At 42.3% G+C, this 18,035-nt stretch overlaps 1 protein-coding gene across 1 annotated transcript in view; it reads left to right on the top strand.

The window, feature by feature from the left end:
• Window positions 1-18,035, top strand: part of ATP8B4 (ATPase phospholipid transporting 8B4 (putative)) — a 211,453-nt gene that overhangs the window by 104,837 nt on the left and 88,581 nt on the right. The window contains exons 9-10 of the mRNA XM_066592633.1: window positions 769-839; window positions 5,951-6,033. Of these exons, the coding sequence (XP_066448730.1) occupies window positions 769-839; window positions 5,951-6,033 (154 nt within the window). The remainder of the gene's footprint in view (window positions 1-768; window positions 840-5,950; window positions 6,034-18,035) is intronic.

Genomic DNA, 18,035 nt, shown 5'->3' with positions numbered 1-18,035 from the left:
CATTTTTAGGTGCGTCTGGTGGTGGACAGGAGTCGGCATGGGCTATCTGAAGCACCACTGCCCCATACTAAACAAGCTGCAATGCAAAGCTGTGTGTTCTGATACCTTCCTATGAAAACTGACATTAACTTTTTCAGCAATTTGTGTTACGATAGAAATATGTTGATGCTATAAAAGCGTTATTATATACAATGTACAGCTTGGCTTTATTTTCAGCTATTTAGTAAAGTCCTAAGGGTGAGAATTGTCTTTCAGTAGATAGAAGACTGTATGTAAGAATACTGCAACTGAGTTTGGGATCATTATCCTGGGAGAGGGAACACTTAGGGATTTGACTATAATCTGATCATAGTTTTACTGTTAGCTGCCGCTTACCCAATAGATATTTGCTGTAATCTGTTTAAATGTGATAATTCTTGTTAAATGATGTAAAATAATGACAGACTACAGAATACGAAGACATAACAGCACTTGCTATTTATTTTCCTTTTTGCTCTCATTCTATAATTGGAACATTGTCTTCATTATATCGAGGGTGCGGTCACTGTAAACTCATAAAATGAAGTCTTGGTAAACAATGAAACGTAATTGGCCACTGTACACAAAATGAATCATGTTAGCAGCGGCAGCCCTGTTAGGGACGGCTGCTTTTCGCCAACAGTATACCACTGAAAATGATGTTGCTGCCTCATTGACTGGGTAGAGTGCAATAAGGCAAAGTGAATATTTCTGCTAAACCCATAAATATTATCCTTTTTTATTTAACAGGCCGACATGCTCCTTCTATCCAGTAGCGAGCCACATGGTCTCTGTTATGTGGAAACAGCCGAACTTGACGGGTGAGATGTTTTTTTCTTTTTTTCTTGTTGCTTTTTTATGGCTGTTTAGGTTTTTATCAATTATATTACTTTTAGCATCTTTATTATTAGAAAGAGCAATATATGGATGAGCTTATATGCCTTGCACTTGTACAACACATTTAACTTTTTTCTCAGTATGATTAGACTTTGTTTACATGAATATAATGGCACTTGTTAATGACAGAGCTTCGACAGCTATGACAAATCTGTTGTGAAACAGATTCCATTGTCTTGAAATAGGCCGGTCACATTTCTGTTTTTAGCAGGAAAGAATAGTTTAGCGGGCCATGCTGTTTTTACGATCTAAAAGCAACAAAAGCTTGACGAAATAGAGACAAGTGGCAATGTGAACACAGCTTTAATGCACTGTACTCGAATGAATACTAATATTGTCGTGCAGCAACATTTACATACCAACTATGTAAATATTTTGTTTGTTTGCCAAGCAAGAAATATTAGGGTAGTTATTGAGTTAAGGCCCATTTAGACAGGACGAATGTTGGGCAAACGATGGCCAACACTCGTACCTGCAATTGCCGCCTCACTTGTTTATGCACAGGAGCGGGTATTGTTGCATCACAGCGGGGCAGCTGCAGGAGATTTCTCTCCTCATGCTCACCCGCCCCTCTCCATTCACTTAACATAGCAGCTGTTCAGTGTTGAACGGCTGCTATTTACACTCATCGCTCATTGTTCAGAATTTTAAGCTGCATAAAATCCTGAATGATGAGTGTAAATAGCAGCCGTTCAATACTGCCGTACAGTACAGCTATGTTAAGTGAATGGAGAGGGGCGGGGGAGAGAGAGAAGAAAAATATACTGCAATGGCCCCGCTGTGAAGCAACGATCCCCACTCCTGTGCAAAAGCACATGAGCGGGTACTGGCGGGGATGAGTGTCGGACATCGTTTCCCATCTGAATGGGCCTTTACTCTAATATTCTAGTCAACGTTTAGATTACTCTGGCAACTATATAGTGCATTATATAATTCAGTGTTATTTTCTATGTTAAAGGGGTTCTCTAGGACTTTGGGGATTTTTTTTCTACTGATGACCTATCCACAGGATCGATTTTAAATCGTTGATCGTCAATGGTCTGCTGCTCAGGATCCCTGCCGATTGGCTGGTTTCTGGCAACACTGCCAATGTGCACAGTGCAGGAAGCAGATTGTGCTGTACATATTGCAGCAGCCCAGTTTGGTAGTGCAGGCACATTGTATTCAATAGGAGCTGCATCTGCACTACCAAGTCAGGCTTCCTGCATTGTCCGTATTGACAGAGGTGCCAATCAACTATTGATAACCTATCCTAAGGATAAGTCATCAATAGAAATAAATCTCCACAGTCCTGGACAGCCCCTTTTAAGTTTTTCATATCATTTCTAAGAGGACCATCTTAGTTTTTCAGGTTGAAATGATAATAGTCTAATAACAATAGGCAGTTTTGGGTTTTTTTCACATGTAGTTATTTCTGAACCATTTGGTTTGCCTAAGTTTTGGGATTTCCAGGACACCTATTTGAAGCATAGAATTAATGTTACTGGAACAAAAAAAAAACCCCAAAACATTAAATAGAATTAACCACTGGAAAACATTTTATTGAAAGATACAATCTTATATTGTAGGGAGCTGTAGTGTTCCCCACCATTACTACTGCTGGTCTAGAGAAAGAAATATCATACAGGACCCCACTGCTGAGAACTTCTAGTATCAGCTTTTGGCAGTGGAAAAGTTATTGCTTATTTTTTCAGCAGATCAGCTAAAGGAAAGAAGAAGTCCAAGAAGTTACCCACTGAAATGAGTTGGAATGTTTAGATTCTGTTGTCTTTAAATAACTTCCGGTTGGTTCTTCAGCGCCAGGAGCCGAAACTTGCCTTTGTTCCTTATTTATTCATCTGTGAATGCATCTGTGTTAGCTAAAGTTGCTTCCCATGAGACCTCTTGACTCATCTGATTGGCTGACAGGATAAAGTCTAGCTAAGAATATAACACACCCAAACTTGGAGTGCCTTGTTGGAGGTGGGAAGTTGTTTAGACAGTGCAGATGTCCAACTAATTCTCTAGTTTCCCTAACATTGTGGGCGTTATCGTTTGCAAATACCTTTTAGGAAAAGTAACAATTATTGTAGTGTAAAATGTTTGACTGTCATGAAATCCTAATCAAAATTAGGCTGTATGCAGAAAACGTTGACTTGGCAAACAGTAGGCTGCAGGATGTCCTGAACATATCGTTGTGCTGTTATTGTCCCTCATATCACTGCAATGGGTGACCAACTGTTAAATGCGATGTGCCCCCAGACCACCACTCCAGCAGTGGAGGCAGTGTACCACTTCACAGCAAAGGCAGGATTGATGCGTTCACCCCTAGGTCTCCAGACATGAACACAGCCGTCGTCAGTTGCCAAACCAAACCTGGATTAGTCAGTGAAGACAACCTGGTTCCACTCCTTAGCAGTCTCGTTTGATTGTTTATGACACAACTGTAAATGGAGGCAGCGGTGTGTGTCAAAGGCAATACACATATTGAGAACCGTGACACCAAATGTCATTCAGCAGAGCAACCTGGAAATGGGTCTGACAGACACAGGGACCTGTAACTATGATGCCACCTGTCTCTGGATGGCAGACAATGAAACAGTTGGAGCTGCACGTGCTTGTTGAACAATCAGATGATCCTCTCTACTGGTGGTCTGTTGGGGGCATCCTGAAGCCCGGGCACCTTGTGTACGTGCCCCCATGCATCCACTGGTTCCAGCACTTCCTTACAATCGAGCCAGAACAGCCCAGATGGTGGGCAGTTCTTTGACACAACCATGCAGTTTCTCCCATTCCAACAATACGCCCTCCCAGTGGATGCATGGGAGGTGTGCACACAAGGCGACCAGACTCGGGATGCCCTAGAAAGAACACTAGTAGAGAGCACAATATGACAAGCATGAGCAGCTCCAACTATTTCATTGTCCGCCATCCAAAGACAGGTGGTACCATCGTTACAGGCTCCTGCGTCTGTTGGAACCATTTCCAGGCACTTGGCTGAAGGACATTTGGTCTGCCTTTGACATCCACCCACCTGTGCCTCCATTTGCAGTGGTGTCTTAAACGAAGAAATTGCACTGGTGCTGAGTGCAAGCGGATTGTTTTCGATGATGAATCCAAGTTTAGTTTGGGCACTGACTAGAGGCATATACATGTCTGGAGACCTAGGGGTGAGTGCTTCAATCCTTCCTTTGCTATGGAGCAGCACATTTCCCCCACTGCTGGTGTGATGGCATGGGGGGGCCATCGCATATGACAATTGGTCACCCCTAGTAGTGGTATTAGGGACAATGACAGGTCAGCAATATGTTCAGGACATCTTGCAACCACATGTCTTGCCTCTCATGGCAGAGTTTCCAGGAGGCATTTTCCAGCAGGGTAACGTTCGATCGCACACTGCAAAGGTGTCACAGGAATGTCTCCACAACATTGTCGCACTTCTGTGGCCTGCCTGGTCACCAGATTTATCGCCAATATAACATGTATGGGACCATCTGGGGTGTCAACTTTGACAGCATACAGGTTTGCACAATGTAGAGGCTCCATTACAGCAAATGAGGACCCATATGCCGTAGGATGCCATAAACCTGTATGCCTCCATATCTGCCCATATCACATCTTGTATCCAAGCTAGAGGCGGTACAACAGGGTACTAGAGCCTCCCTTCAAGTGTTCAGTTTTTTTTATACATTTGCTCTGATATTGTAATCACTTGCTTATATCAACATTACAATAACATATATACAGTTTCATTCGACTCTATGTTGGTTTTCCGGTGTTATTTTCTCTTGGTCGTGTAAAAACCTCCCGCACCCAATATCATTTCATTTTTGCCATATACGGCAAATAACAAATAGGAGTTTATAAGTTGTAAAACATATTAAAGAAAACCAATCCACTTGGAAAGGGTTAATGCAAGCTTGAATACAAGAATTTCTGTCAGCAAGTTTACTAGGTCATGTGCAAAGTTTAAATAATGAGTCACAGAGGATGGATAAATGCTAGATAGTGATGCTCTAAATTCGGTTTATTATTTGAAATTAGTTTAAATACTGTTCGCATCGTCCATTCACAATTCCCAAGTCTAATGGTATGTATTTTATTTTCAGATTTCATGCTTCAGGCTAAAACAACATCTCGTTAGGTGCAGAGGTTTTGTTTTTTACAATTTAACAAAATGAAAATCGTTTTTGAGCTTTATATGCCACCACAGGCTTTCCAATTTAAAAAAAATTGAAAAAAGTTATAACTAAAGATGAGCGAGTGTACTCGTTAAGGACAGATACTCGAGCAAGTATTGTCCTTTTAGAGTACCTGCCTGCTCGTCCGCAAAGATTCGGGTGCCGGCGGAGCTGAGCAGTGGGTTGTGAGCAGGGGGGAGCCGGGGAACGGAAGACCCTCCCCCCCCTCCCCGTTTCCCGCCGGCACCCAAATCTTTGCGAGCAGGCAGGTACTCGAAAAGGACGATACCCGCTCAAGTATTTGTCCTTAACGAGTATGCTCGCTCATCTCTAGTCATAACCCTTGAGTATATGTTTATGTAATTATTTTTCTCACCCCCTACGGGTGGTGTGCGTCTTGATTAACCTTATGAGGTTAAGGACAAATACATAATTGTTAACTAGGCAATAAAAAATTAGCTAGGTAAAATAACTGTATCATGTTATATATGTGTAGGATATGAATATTTGGACACCTCAAATGAAAGAGTCAAATTGCAAAAATTCCTATCATGAAATACATACCTCCTTATTGTAATTATAGTGTGCACACTGAACACTAACAAACCTGACTTTGTATATGTGTGGAATGACAGCTCCGGAGCATAAATCAAAGTAAGGTGCCTCTAATGGCAATGTTTATGGCAATATAATATCACTGTTTCTTAGTAGAACGGTATTGTTAATGCTGGTGTGTAACTGCTGGTAATCAGTGTCACTACTTGTGACTGCGTGCCAGAATTGTGTTATTGTTACAAAGTTATACAGTGCAGGTGGAAGAGACGATTAATACTTGGGTTAATATGACAGATTATATATCGCTGCATATTTTTCAGAGAGACTAATCTGAAAGTTCGGCAAGCTCTGCCAGTAACTGCTGACCTTGGAGAGGCCATTTCCAGGCTAGCAGAATTTGATGGTAAGTAAGAAACTAGTATATGGTATTGACTCAGGTTGCAAACGTATGAGCCTCAAAAATCTTGTGTTGTACCCTTTACAAATTATATCACTAAACGTTTAACAGAATGCAAACACCGCACACAACAAAAGTCATCATAATACAGTAGTTATGGAATGCGAAGGCTGGAAGGGGTTTTCCAAGGCTAATTAATCATTTGTCTCCCTCTCTTCCCTGCTCTCAACTTTGTAATGTACTCACTGTCTCCTAATTGCTGAGAAAAGGGGAAATGTCTAAAAAAGGTAGTTGGATGTCTTTATTGAATTAAAGGAGATGTCTCGAGGCAGGAGTGGATTTTTTTTTTTTTTGCCCAGTCCCCCTAATTAAGCAATCATTACTAAGCCCCCCTGTAAATGACTTTTCTAGCTGGTTTGTACTTACCGTTCCAGCATTTCAGCAACTTATAAAAATTTTCCCAAGATGGCCGCCGGCTCTTTTCCCGTCGCTTGCTGTAGCCCGACGTGCGCGCTCCCGAGACGCTACCAGCTGTGTCTCCCTGACAACCAGACGCCACGCAGCCGCCGACCGGACCCCTGGAGTGAACACGGCCGACCAGTCACCCACCGCCAGGCAGCAGGTAACCGGCGCAGCCCCCAGCCCCCCCGGCACAGCGACAGCCCCCCCATCGCAGCGACAGCCCCCCCATCGCAGCGACAGCCCCCCCATCGCAGCGGCAGCCCCCCCATCGCAGCGGCAGACCCCCCATCGCAGCGACAGCCCCCCCCCCCGGCGCAGCCCGCCCCCGGCGCAGCGGCAGCGGCAGCCCCCCCGGCCCATCACTTACCAGGACGGCGGGACAGCTGGGCGGCTTCTCCGGACAGCTGGGCGGCTCTGCACCTTCCTCTAACAGAGGATGGTACAGAATGGTCGCTCCAGCGCGCTCCCGAGAAGTTACAGCTCGTCTGCGCATGCGCAGAAGAGCTGTAGCAGCGAGCACGCTGAAGCGGCTCGTGCTCAGACCAGAAGAAAGGACTGCGCAAGCGCGTCTAAAAAAGCAAGCCGCCGGCGATTTTAGATGGATCCATGGAGACGAGGACGCTAGCAACGGAGCAGGTAAGTGAATAACTTCTGTATGGCTCATATTTAATGCACGATGTATATTACAAAGTGCATTAATATGGCCATACAGAAGTGTATAACCCCACTTGCTGCCGCGAGACATCCCCTTTAATTGGCCTCAGAGGAGAGGATTAAAACATTACTTTGGACTCTGATAACCCCTTTTTGATAAAGTTGCCTTGGGTGGGGGACATTGGAGAACTTATTGATTGGTCATAAATTGATAAGCTAGTGCACAGTCTTCTATTATCTTTCATGTCCTTTTTACTGTTTACTACACATACACACACCCAGATGCTATATGTCTTATGACTGACATCTGCAGGGTCTCATTGTTGTTTTTTTTTGCTAGCATACAGTATTGTAAAAAATTCAATTCGGCACACATGGTCCTGGATATCTTTCCTCCTCTTCTCCCAAAACCTCCAAAGTGACCTTTTAGTTAGAGTTATCTCTGGAAATGAGACTTCATTAATCTTCACAATTGACTTTGTATGTGAAACATGTGTGATAAGATAGAGACTAGTGGTGTGAGTAGGAAGATAGAAACAGCAACTGATGCAGAGAGACAACTAGGTAATTAACACTTTATCATCATGTACCATTCTCTTACATCTCCACTAGCATTCAACCTTTCATATGCTCTCCAGCTGTCTCAGGCATCTCTACATGCCATTGTTAACAATTTAGCAGCAAAGTAGTAGTTTGTACAGTCTTACAGAAACACTATTCGCTAAATTATGTTTATGCTCAGCAGGGGTGAACAGAGGCAGCAGAGCTCCTCTGTGCTAGAATTGTATGTGGGTCTCTTGCTCTTCACAGTTTATCATAGTGCACCCCAATTAAGTCTTTCTACTACAGCATTAGTCATGAACTCCATTAGTCTCAGTCCCTGGCATGTTACCTAATAGTACCTAGGAAGCCTTTCTTATTGGTTCCATACATATTGCACATTTTGATAAATCTGCCCATGGTACTTGGTTGCTAGTGCTTAAGATAAAAAGTCTGCACCAGAACTGTTGACTAAGAGCTTTATGGATTGGATTTTCATGTCAAAAAGCCATACTTTGCACAATTCTTAAGCAGCATAAAGTAGTGACTGTGAGGCCTCCTATCCACTTAAAGGGGTTGTCCCGCGAAAGCAAGTTGGGGTATACACTTCTGTATGGCCATATTAATGCACTTTGTAATGTACATTGTGCATTAATTATGAGCCATACAGAAGTTATTCACTTACCTGTTCCGTTGCTAGCGTCCTCGTCTCCATGGTGCCGTCTAATTTTCAGCGTCTAATCGCCCGATTAGACGCGCTTGCGCAGTCCGGTCTTCTCCCTTCTGAATGGGGCCGCTCGTGCCAGAGAGCTGCTCCTCGTAGCTCCGCCCCGTCACGTGTGCCGATTCCAGCCAATCAGGAGGCTGGAATCGGCAATGGACCGCACAGAAGACCTGCGGTCCACCGAGGGTGAAGATCCCGGTGGCCATCTTCGCAAGGTAAGTAAGAAGTCACCGGAGCGCGGGGATTCGGGTAAGTACTATCCGTTTTTTTTTTAAACCCCTGCATCGGGTTTGTCTCGTGCCGAACGGGGGGGCTATTGAAAAAAAAAAAAAACAGTTTCGGCGCGGGACAACCCCTTTAAGTTTTTCTTCAACGCCCCCCTTTTTTTACGCGAGTGTCAATGGGACTTTCTAATGTTAAAAACGCATCACACAAAAATCGCAAAGCACAAACTTGCGATGTGTTTTTAACATTAGAAAGTCCCATTGACATTCGCGTTAAAAAAACGCAAGTGGGTAGGAACCCTCAAAATATGAGGTGCTCCCAAACTCGAAGCACAGAATGGAAAGCCGTTTTAACAGAAGTGATTTCTTGCTCTGGTCTTTCTGTGGTTGCACCAGTGTTAAACAGGAGAATAATTGTAACCTTAACTGAAGTATTGACTATGACCAGTGGCGATCCCAAGCATCATCATGCTTTCTCTTGCAAGACCGACCCATAGGGAATTGCCTTTCTCAAATTTGATAGAAGCAAAGAAGGACTAACTTCATATGAATGCCTTTGACTTTGAAATCAGATATTCAGCAAGCATATATGACTTTGATGCTCAGTTCATTCCTCATGCTTACAGCGTTTAGTCTATGAGACGTGTGATCTTAGAATTAAATTTCATGAAAATGCAAACTGCCTAGAACCTAGAGAATTGCCTCATAAGGTACATCTATATCAGTACTTTTATCACTTTGGAATAAGTAACCGTCATCTTTGATTTACTGAAGAAATGTCCCATTACTATATTATATGGCTGAGAGTTTGTGCTTCAGTAAGGACTGGTGAACACAATTGCAGCCATCATCATTTCTAAGTCACAACTACATTATATAGTTGCTGTACATTTTATTTTCATTGGTTCACTTTGAATTACCTAATATTTTCCATTGAGATAGTGAAGATCATCCTATTAAAGCAGTCACAATTTATCTCTATTTATTTTTCAATAAGAATAGTCCAACCCAATTTGGATGACTCTTAGGAAAATGTGATGTCTCTTGCCTTGAAGTTCGAAGGTTTTTTTTTGACATACTGTTTTGACATAAGTTGGACTCCAATATAAGTTGGTACATTTTCCAACGAATGTAAAAAATTGTTGAGCAAACTACACTAAGACTTTGAGAGCTGTCATGTTGATATAATGGTTTCCAAAATCAACCCATCAATTAATAATTGCATATTTTCAGTAAAAGGACTTAGCCTTTTAATAATGCCATTGGACCAGTAAAAGAGAAAAGGATGATTTAAAGTAAATAATTTCGACAGTAAAATAAATTTTGCTAATTCTTTCTACAATGTTTATACCAAACCATTGGTTATTTTGTTTTCCTTTTTAAGACCATTTTAAATATAAAATTCCAGATCTGTATAGCTTTCATTACAAAAAAAGCAATTATCTGTATTTGACATTTCCCATGTTCCAAGAACCTTTTTATATTTGTAGTATATATATCCACACTTTTGAAAATCTGGGTAGATCTTAATGAGGTAGTTCATACTGGAATGCATTACTTTATTATTTTCCTGCTTTGAAGTACAGCATTGCCTCTTAACGCAAAGTATTTGCATGCCATCACTGAGTTCATGAATTAGAATTATTTACTCCTCATTTTATGATAGTTCACAGTCATACAAATCATAATTTTCAACCAATGAGGCTAACTATGCTTCAAAAAGATTGCATCTCCACTATTTTGATAATATTGAGGGAAATGGGCGTCACCATGAGGTATAAAATATTAGTGCATGTATATACATTGCATGAGGTGGCATATGGAAGCAAAATGTGTGCTATATGCCTAGCAAGTTGTGCTTCAGGTGTAACTAAACTTTGAAAAAAACTTTTTATATGTCATAGGGACTTGTTAAAACTTTTGTTGGGTGGAGGTCTGAGTGCTGAGACCCTGCTGATTGCCAGAACAAAGCAGCAGAATCACTCAGCCAAGCTCTGTCTCTGCTTGCTAACTGAAAATAGACTCCTAGACTTTCTATAGATTTTTTTAAAATTAAAAAAACTTTAAGAAAAACAAGCCATATACACTACTTTTTAGGTATGTGTTGAAAAAATTCTACAAAGTAAGAATGCTTTAAAAAAATAGAAGTGTTAAGCACCATTTACACGAAACAATTATCGTTCAAAATTCGCTCAAAAGCCATCGTTTGAACGATAATCGTTGCGTGTAAATGCTCCCATCTTTCAATATTTGGCTGAACGATGATTTTTAGATGAGCATAAAAATAATCGTTCAGACAGAGAGCTGATAGCAAGGACAGCATGCTGCGTTTTCCACAGTAAGCACTGATTACATTGTATTCAGCTTGCAGCCCCAGGGCAGAACAAAGTAACTGTATGCAGAGAACAGACCACCTGCTGTTCTGTGCATACAGTGCCCAGAGGCTAATTTACATGCAAATGAAGGTAATAAGCTATTACCAGCTTAGGCAAAATGATTACTCAAACTGTCATTCTCCCTATCTTTTGAATAAATTTTGAGTGATCATTGTGTGTAAATGGGCCTCTAATAGTCTGTTTTTGTCGATTAGCAAAATGAATGAACAAAAGAGAAATCAAAAGGCCTCTTTACACAGAATGATTATTGTTCAAAAAAATCAGATCATTTTGGATGTAGGCTTGCTCAAATCTTTCTGTTTTTTCATGTAATCCCAGATAGGCTCGATGATATTGAGATCAGGGCTCTGTGGGACCATATCATCACTTCCAGAACTCTTTGTTCTTCTTTATGCTGAAGATAGTTGTTAATCACATTGGCTGTATGTTTGGGGTCGTTGTCCTGCAGAATATATTTGGAGCCAATCAGACGCCTCCCTGATGGCATTGCATGACAGATCTGCCCATATTTCTCAGCATTGAGGACACCACTAATCCTGACCAAATCCCCAATTCCATTTGCAGAAATGCAGACCCAAACTTACAAGAAACCTCCACCAGGCTTCACTGTACCCTGCAGATACTCATTATTGTACTGCTCCCCAGCCCTTTAGCAGTCAAACTGCCTTCTGTTACAGCCAGATATTTGAAATTTTGACTCATCAGTCCAGAGCACCTGCTGACATTTTTTATGCACCCCAGTTCCTATGTTTTTGTGCATAGTTAGGTCACGTGACTGTTTCTACATTGAACATATGGCTCTTTGGCTGCTATTCTTTCATGAAGATGACTTTTGGCAAGACTTCTCAAAACAGTAGATGGGTGTACCAGGGTACCACTGGTTTATGCCAGTTCAAAGCTGATGGCACTCCTAGACATCTTCCGCTTTTAAGGGACGTAAGTATGATGTGTGGTTCATTTGCTGCAGCAGCTTTCCTTGGCCAACCACTGCATCTATGGTCCACAATTTTTTTTGTGCTTTTTATGTTCAATCATATTTTATTAATTTTCCAAATATGCATTTTAGAAACATGAAATATGAAATAACCGTCTGAGACAATCTCAAATGACCATAATGGTAGAATAACCATCGTAGCTGGATATCAGATAACAGATATTATGAATCGGTTAACACATATTAATTTCTGAGTCTCAAACAAAAAAAAATTAAAAATTGAGAATACACGTGAAAATATTAAATCGAAACCAAAATTGGGGTGGGGTAAGGGAAATAGGGTAGATAGGGAGACTGGGGAGGGGAAAAAGGGAATTAAGTCGACCTCGCTTACTGGTGCTGAGTGATGTTTACTGGGGAAGTCAGCCTGATTCCAGCCATGATTTAGTTTCAGTCAATTTTTATTAAACCTTTTTCAATAAACATTATAACAGTATTACACCATATTGATCTGCACTTATTGTTCAGTCTTAGTATATCAGCTTTGCAGAATACAGTCTCATCTTAAAAGATGAAAGGGAAAGAAAGTACAACAACATAACGGAGTAGTAACAAAAGACGTGTATCTTACTGAGGGGGGATGGGGGGTAGGGGGGAGGCTAGGGGGGGAAGGCAGGGGGGGGATGATCTTATTTACAGGGCTCCATGTGCCCCTAAGGGTCCAGGGTACCTATGCTTAACCAGGTCTCAAAGGGCTTTGATTCCAGCCATGATTTGAAGTGATCTGAACCCCCGCATCGCGATCCAGGGGCTCCAAAAATCGTGGGAGTCCAATTGTTCCTGCTCGTTTTCGGCCCCTTCCTCTTCATATCTCATGAGTAGATTTAGCTTCTCTGCCCAAACTACTCTTGAAGGAGGAGTTGTGGACTTCCACAGCCCAGGGACAGACATCCTTACCGCAAGTATGACCATTCTTAGTAGATCTGCCTTAACTCTGGCGATAGACCCAGGGAGCATCAAAAGAAGGGCCATCTCAACTGTCAGGGACACCGCCAACCTGGTCATCTCATTATATAGAGTTTCTACATTACTTCACAAGTCTCTTACTGGCGGGCATGCCCACCAAATGTGAGACATTGTTCCGGGGCCATTTTGACACCTCCAGCAAGTCTGATTATCAAGTTGATGCAGCCTCGACGGCATCCAGTACCACCGAGACAGGACCTTATAATTCTGCTCCTGTAGCCTACCAAATTTAGAGCTTTTGTGGCACAGAAGAAAAGCTCTCTGCCAGTTTGCCCTGGTAAAGCACTTTCTCAACTCTGTCTTCCACTGGCCTATGTAGCTAGGGGGTTCGTCCCCCGTCTCTCCCCTCAACAGCATCTTATAAATGGTTGATATCCCGTGCTCAGTGGGTGTCGAAGACATGCACAGGTGTTCAAATGGTGTCAACTGCTTACTTCCACATCCCTCCGGCGCCAGGGACCCCACAAAATACCTCACCTGGAGGTAGCTCAGCCAGGCTCCTGGAGGAGGGGTATAAGTCCCATAGATCTCTACCAGAGGCCTCATTCCTGTTTGTGTAACCACATCTCTAACTCTCGGTATGGGGAGGCCAGGTAGGGATAACACCGATGATTTATTTCTGGTTGCTGGGAATTGCGGGTTGGCCAACAGCAGAGTGAGGGGCCCCGGAACGGTTACAAGTCCTAGCTTCGGGGCGAACATCGCCCAGGCCTTGAGGGTCTCCAATGCAAGGGGCGATAGAGAGCTCAGGTCTCCCAGAAACCATCTTGGGATCCATGGGGCTCCCTGGACTCCTCCTGCATCCATCTCATACTCCATTTCTACCCATAATTTTGTCAGTCTCCCTTGCTTTTTGTGCTTTTTTAAAAGAACTTGAATAATAATAATTATTATCTTTATTTGTATAGCGCCAACGTATTCTGCAGCGCTTCATGATGCATGATCTGTAACAGAAAGCTGTCCTCCACTATCTCACCTTTCTAGCTGAGTTTGGCTGTTCCGTACCCACTTTTAAGCCTTCTACACAGCTGCTTCTGTTTCAGATAATAACTGCATTCCAACCTACATATTGAAGTGATGATCACTATCACCTGTTTGGTATAATTGGTTAATCATACACATGACTATAATCTTACAATATCCCTGACTTTGTGCAAGTGTACCTAGAAAAAATGATGCTGTTTTTTTTAGGCAAAGGGTGGGTGCACTAAATATTGATTTGATTTAGACTTCTCTTTTGCTCATTAACATTGAATTTACTAAATGCCAAAAATAAACTTAACAACGCTTCTATTTTTGAAAGAATTCCTACTTTGCAGCATTTTTTCCACACCTACTTAAAACTTTTGCACAGTACTAATTATATATATATATTATATTTTTTTCTTTCTTTTTATAACTACATACTGCCTCCATAGCAACAAAAATTCAGACTACGGACTAAACCTCTAAATTACTTCGTACGCCAGCCCTGATTCCTAAATAAATCCAGGCCACACTCTAGACCCCTAAATTGCCTCATCCCATGACCACTATAGAAGGAATACATTTTATTACTGAACTCTACAGAACAAAACCCAGTATACCAAAGCAATGTAACCATATAAAGGCCAAGTAATACTGCTACACCATGAATATCCTCTCCATCCTTTCCTAAGCTAAAAACTCCTCCTCTATAATGCCTGAAACAGTAGAATCATGGAATGGTAGAGTTGGAAGGGACCTCCAAGGTCATCTGGTCCAACCCCCTGCTCAGTGCAGGATTCACGAAATCATCCCAGACAGATTTGTCCAGCCTTTGTTTCAACACTTCCATTGAAAGAGAACTCACCACCTCCCTAGGTCACCTGTTCTACACATGCATCACCCACACTGTCAGAAAGTTTTTCTAATCTGTATTTTCTCCCTTTCAGTTTCATCCTATTGCTTCTAGTCTTTTCTTGTGCAAATGAGAATAGGGCTGATCCCTCTGCACTGTGACAGCCCTTCAGATATTTGTAGACCGATATTAAGTCTCCTCTCAGCCTTGTTTTTTGCAAGCTAAACATTTCCAGATCCTTTAACCGTTCCTCATAGGACATAATTTGGAGACCACTTCACCATCTTGGTAACTCTTCTCTGAACTTGCTCCAGTTTGTCGATTGTCTTTTTTAAAATAGGGTGCCCAGAACTGGACACAGTATTCCAGGTGAGGTCTGACTAAGGAAGAGTAGAGAGGGATAATTACCTCACATGATCTAGACTCTATGCTTCTCTTAATACATCCCAGAATTGTGTTTGCCTTTTTGGTTGCTGCATCACATTATTGACTTATGTTCAGTCTAAAGGCAGTGAATGGCTGAGTGCTGCGTCTGGTCACAGTACTCAGCCAATTAAAGGCAGCGCTTTCTGGAAGCAGGGATTTTTTAATCCTCGGCCACCAGAATACAGATGAAGACTGCCGGAGACTTGGAGAAAAGCCAGACAGCGCTTCAAGGTAAGTTTAAAAAAAAATGTTAACAGCTAGGGATGATTTTTGGGGTAGAGCTTACATTTCATTTCCCCCTTCCCAAAAATCATCGCTGCAGAGGTTGCCTTCATCCCATTGCTTTTAATGGGGCAGCAGCAGCTCCGATCTCCATTAACAACAGTGGGATGGCATCGCAGTCCTCTGCCACAGCTGTCACAGCCGTGGCAGGGGATTCTTTCATAGCCGCGGGGAGTCCCATCATCACTGAACACTGTGAAATCAGTGGCAGGGTATTCAGTGATGAGGGGATGCCCCACAGGAATGAAGGAGTCCCCTGCAGCTGCTGTCATAACAGCGGCAGAGGATCGCAATGTTCTCCCATTGCTTTCAATGGGGTCGGCACTACTGCCGTCCTGTTGAAAACAATGGGATGAAGGGAACCCCCCACAGTGTTCAGTAATGAGAGCATACCTTGCAAGGATTAACGGAACATCACACTATGTCTTTATTTATAGGCATCTCCTATCTTTTGCAGGTGCGAGTATTTTGCGCTCCTAAAAAACAGTCCTGTGAACACTGCATAGGAAACCAATGGTTCTAACCTTTAATGACACAGATCTGCGACTAAAAAGCTGTTTGATTATTCTCAACTAATTTCCATGTATTGTGGTGTTCTGAATACGAAAAAAAATGTTAAAAAAATCTCAGATGTCAGGATTTACCAAAAAATGCAAAATTCTCTTCAAATCTAGCAATTTTTTCTCAATTTTTGGTATTTTTTTTTTTTATCTTGGGAGTTTTTAACTAAATTTATAGTCAAAATTACTATTAATTAATTCACATCAGTGCATTTAAGATATACAATGTTAAAAAAACATAACTTTCAAAGAAAAGAACTTCCAGAGTGAGCTAAAGGAAACCAGCATCAACATGTTGCAAGCTGACCGCACAGGCTCTAACATGCACGGGCTTGATTCATTTTTTTTTCTTTGTTCTCGTCTGTGGTACTATTGTATCATGACGCCACCGGAAGTATGGGTGGAGACAAGGTACAGGGTGCTTGACAGCGCGGTGACGCCCCCAGGAGCTAATTGGCTGCCATGAGCAAGGTCCTAGCACGCCACAGCAATCACTCTCCCTGGAGCAGCCGTCCTCCTTCCTTCTCCTTGTGGCGAACCCCTAGGCTGCACTTGCGCTGACAGTATGATACTGCAGCCGCTCTAGGAATCCCCCTGCTGTGAGGCTGTACCTTCCCATTTCCCCTGTCAAAGCCATTGCGCTGTGACTTACGAAGCCGCAGCTCATCTCCCCTCGCCATCTGCTCCCTCATTGCTCCCTCCGCAGACGTGTCTGTGCTGCTGTCCTGCCTCTCAGCTCTGTCCCGGAAACGAAAGAGAGAGTAACTCCCACAATCTCTTTGTGTTAGCTCATCATTCCTAAATCGTGTTTCCCCAAGTTAACATTATGGCTCCGTGGAAGTGTATTAATTTGCCTGACCGTTTCTGTCTCATTTGTGGTGAATATACAGTGTTGAAGCAAAAGCTGAACATTACAGACTTTGTGAAAAAAGTATACTTTGGACTAAAATTTGGAGATCAAGATAAAGTTTGGGCGCCTCATAAAGTGTGCAAACTGTGTGTTGAGGACCTCCAAAACTGGGTCAAGGGTAGAAAAAAAGCTTTCCGTTATGGGATTCCTATACTATGGTGAAAGCAAAAGAACCATAGTGACGACCATTACTTTTGTTGATGCGATGTGAAAGGGTATAATTCCAAATGGAAGCATTCCATTTCATACCCCAATCTTCACTGAGCAATTCGTCCCATCCCCCATGGCACAGATATAACAGTACCCAAGCTACCTTGGAAAAGATACCTAGCTCCGATGAAGGTGGAGTCATACCTGAACCAGATGACGAATCAAGTTCTGACGTTAAAGATGATACAAGACCAAATTTTTTGCCCAGGAGAAGATGAATGATTTGGTAAGCGACTTGAATCTTCCCAAAGATGCCGCTGAGTTACTTGGTTCAAGGCTCAAAAGCAGGAATTTATTATTGCCAGGAGTGTCTTTTTCATGGTTCAGACATCGTGAAAAGGAGTTCGTTCCTTACTTTGCCCAGGAAGATAAGCCTACTATGAATTTCTTCCTATGAAAAAAAAAGCATTATTGAAGAATAAGGACTTACCATCCGCAGAAATATTCCGCTACTTACAATTAAAAAATTGGTCAACTTCCCTACTGAAGAACACAGAACCTCCATACTCCCTCACCCCCTTTGAATCCTACTGCCTTAAATACCCACAGGCAAAAGGCCTAATCTCCCAAATTTACTTGAACCTTGTTTACACGAAATTCCGCATACAATTACCTTATGTAACTAAATGGGAGCAGGATCTAGGGGGAGTTCTGAGCGAGAAGGAGTGGTCTCAGATATGGAGATCTACCAACAGTGGGGCCCGTAACATTAATGCTAGAAACCTCATACAAAGTTCTTCTGCGTTGGTATCTAGTCCCCACCTGAATTGCACATGCGGTCCCGGGTTATTCAAAGAACTGTTTCCGAGGTTGTTCGTCCCCTGGTGACATGCTCCATACA

Source organism: Eleutherodactylus coqui, chromosome 2 (assembly GCF_035609145.1).
Source record: "Eleutherodactylus coqui strain aEleCoq1 chromosome 2, aEleCoq1.hap1, whole genome shotgun sequence".
Taxonomy (NCBI): domain Eukaryota; kingdom Metazoa; phylum Chordata; class Amphibia; order Anura; family Eleutherodactylidae; genus Eleutherodactylus; species Eleutherodactylus coqui.
The sequence above is the reverse complement of the archived record's forward strand: the minus strand, read 5'-3'. Positions and strand labels throughout refer to the sequence as shown.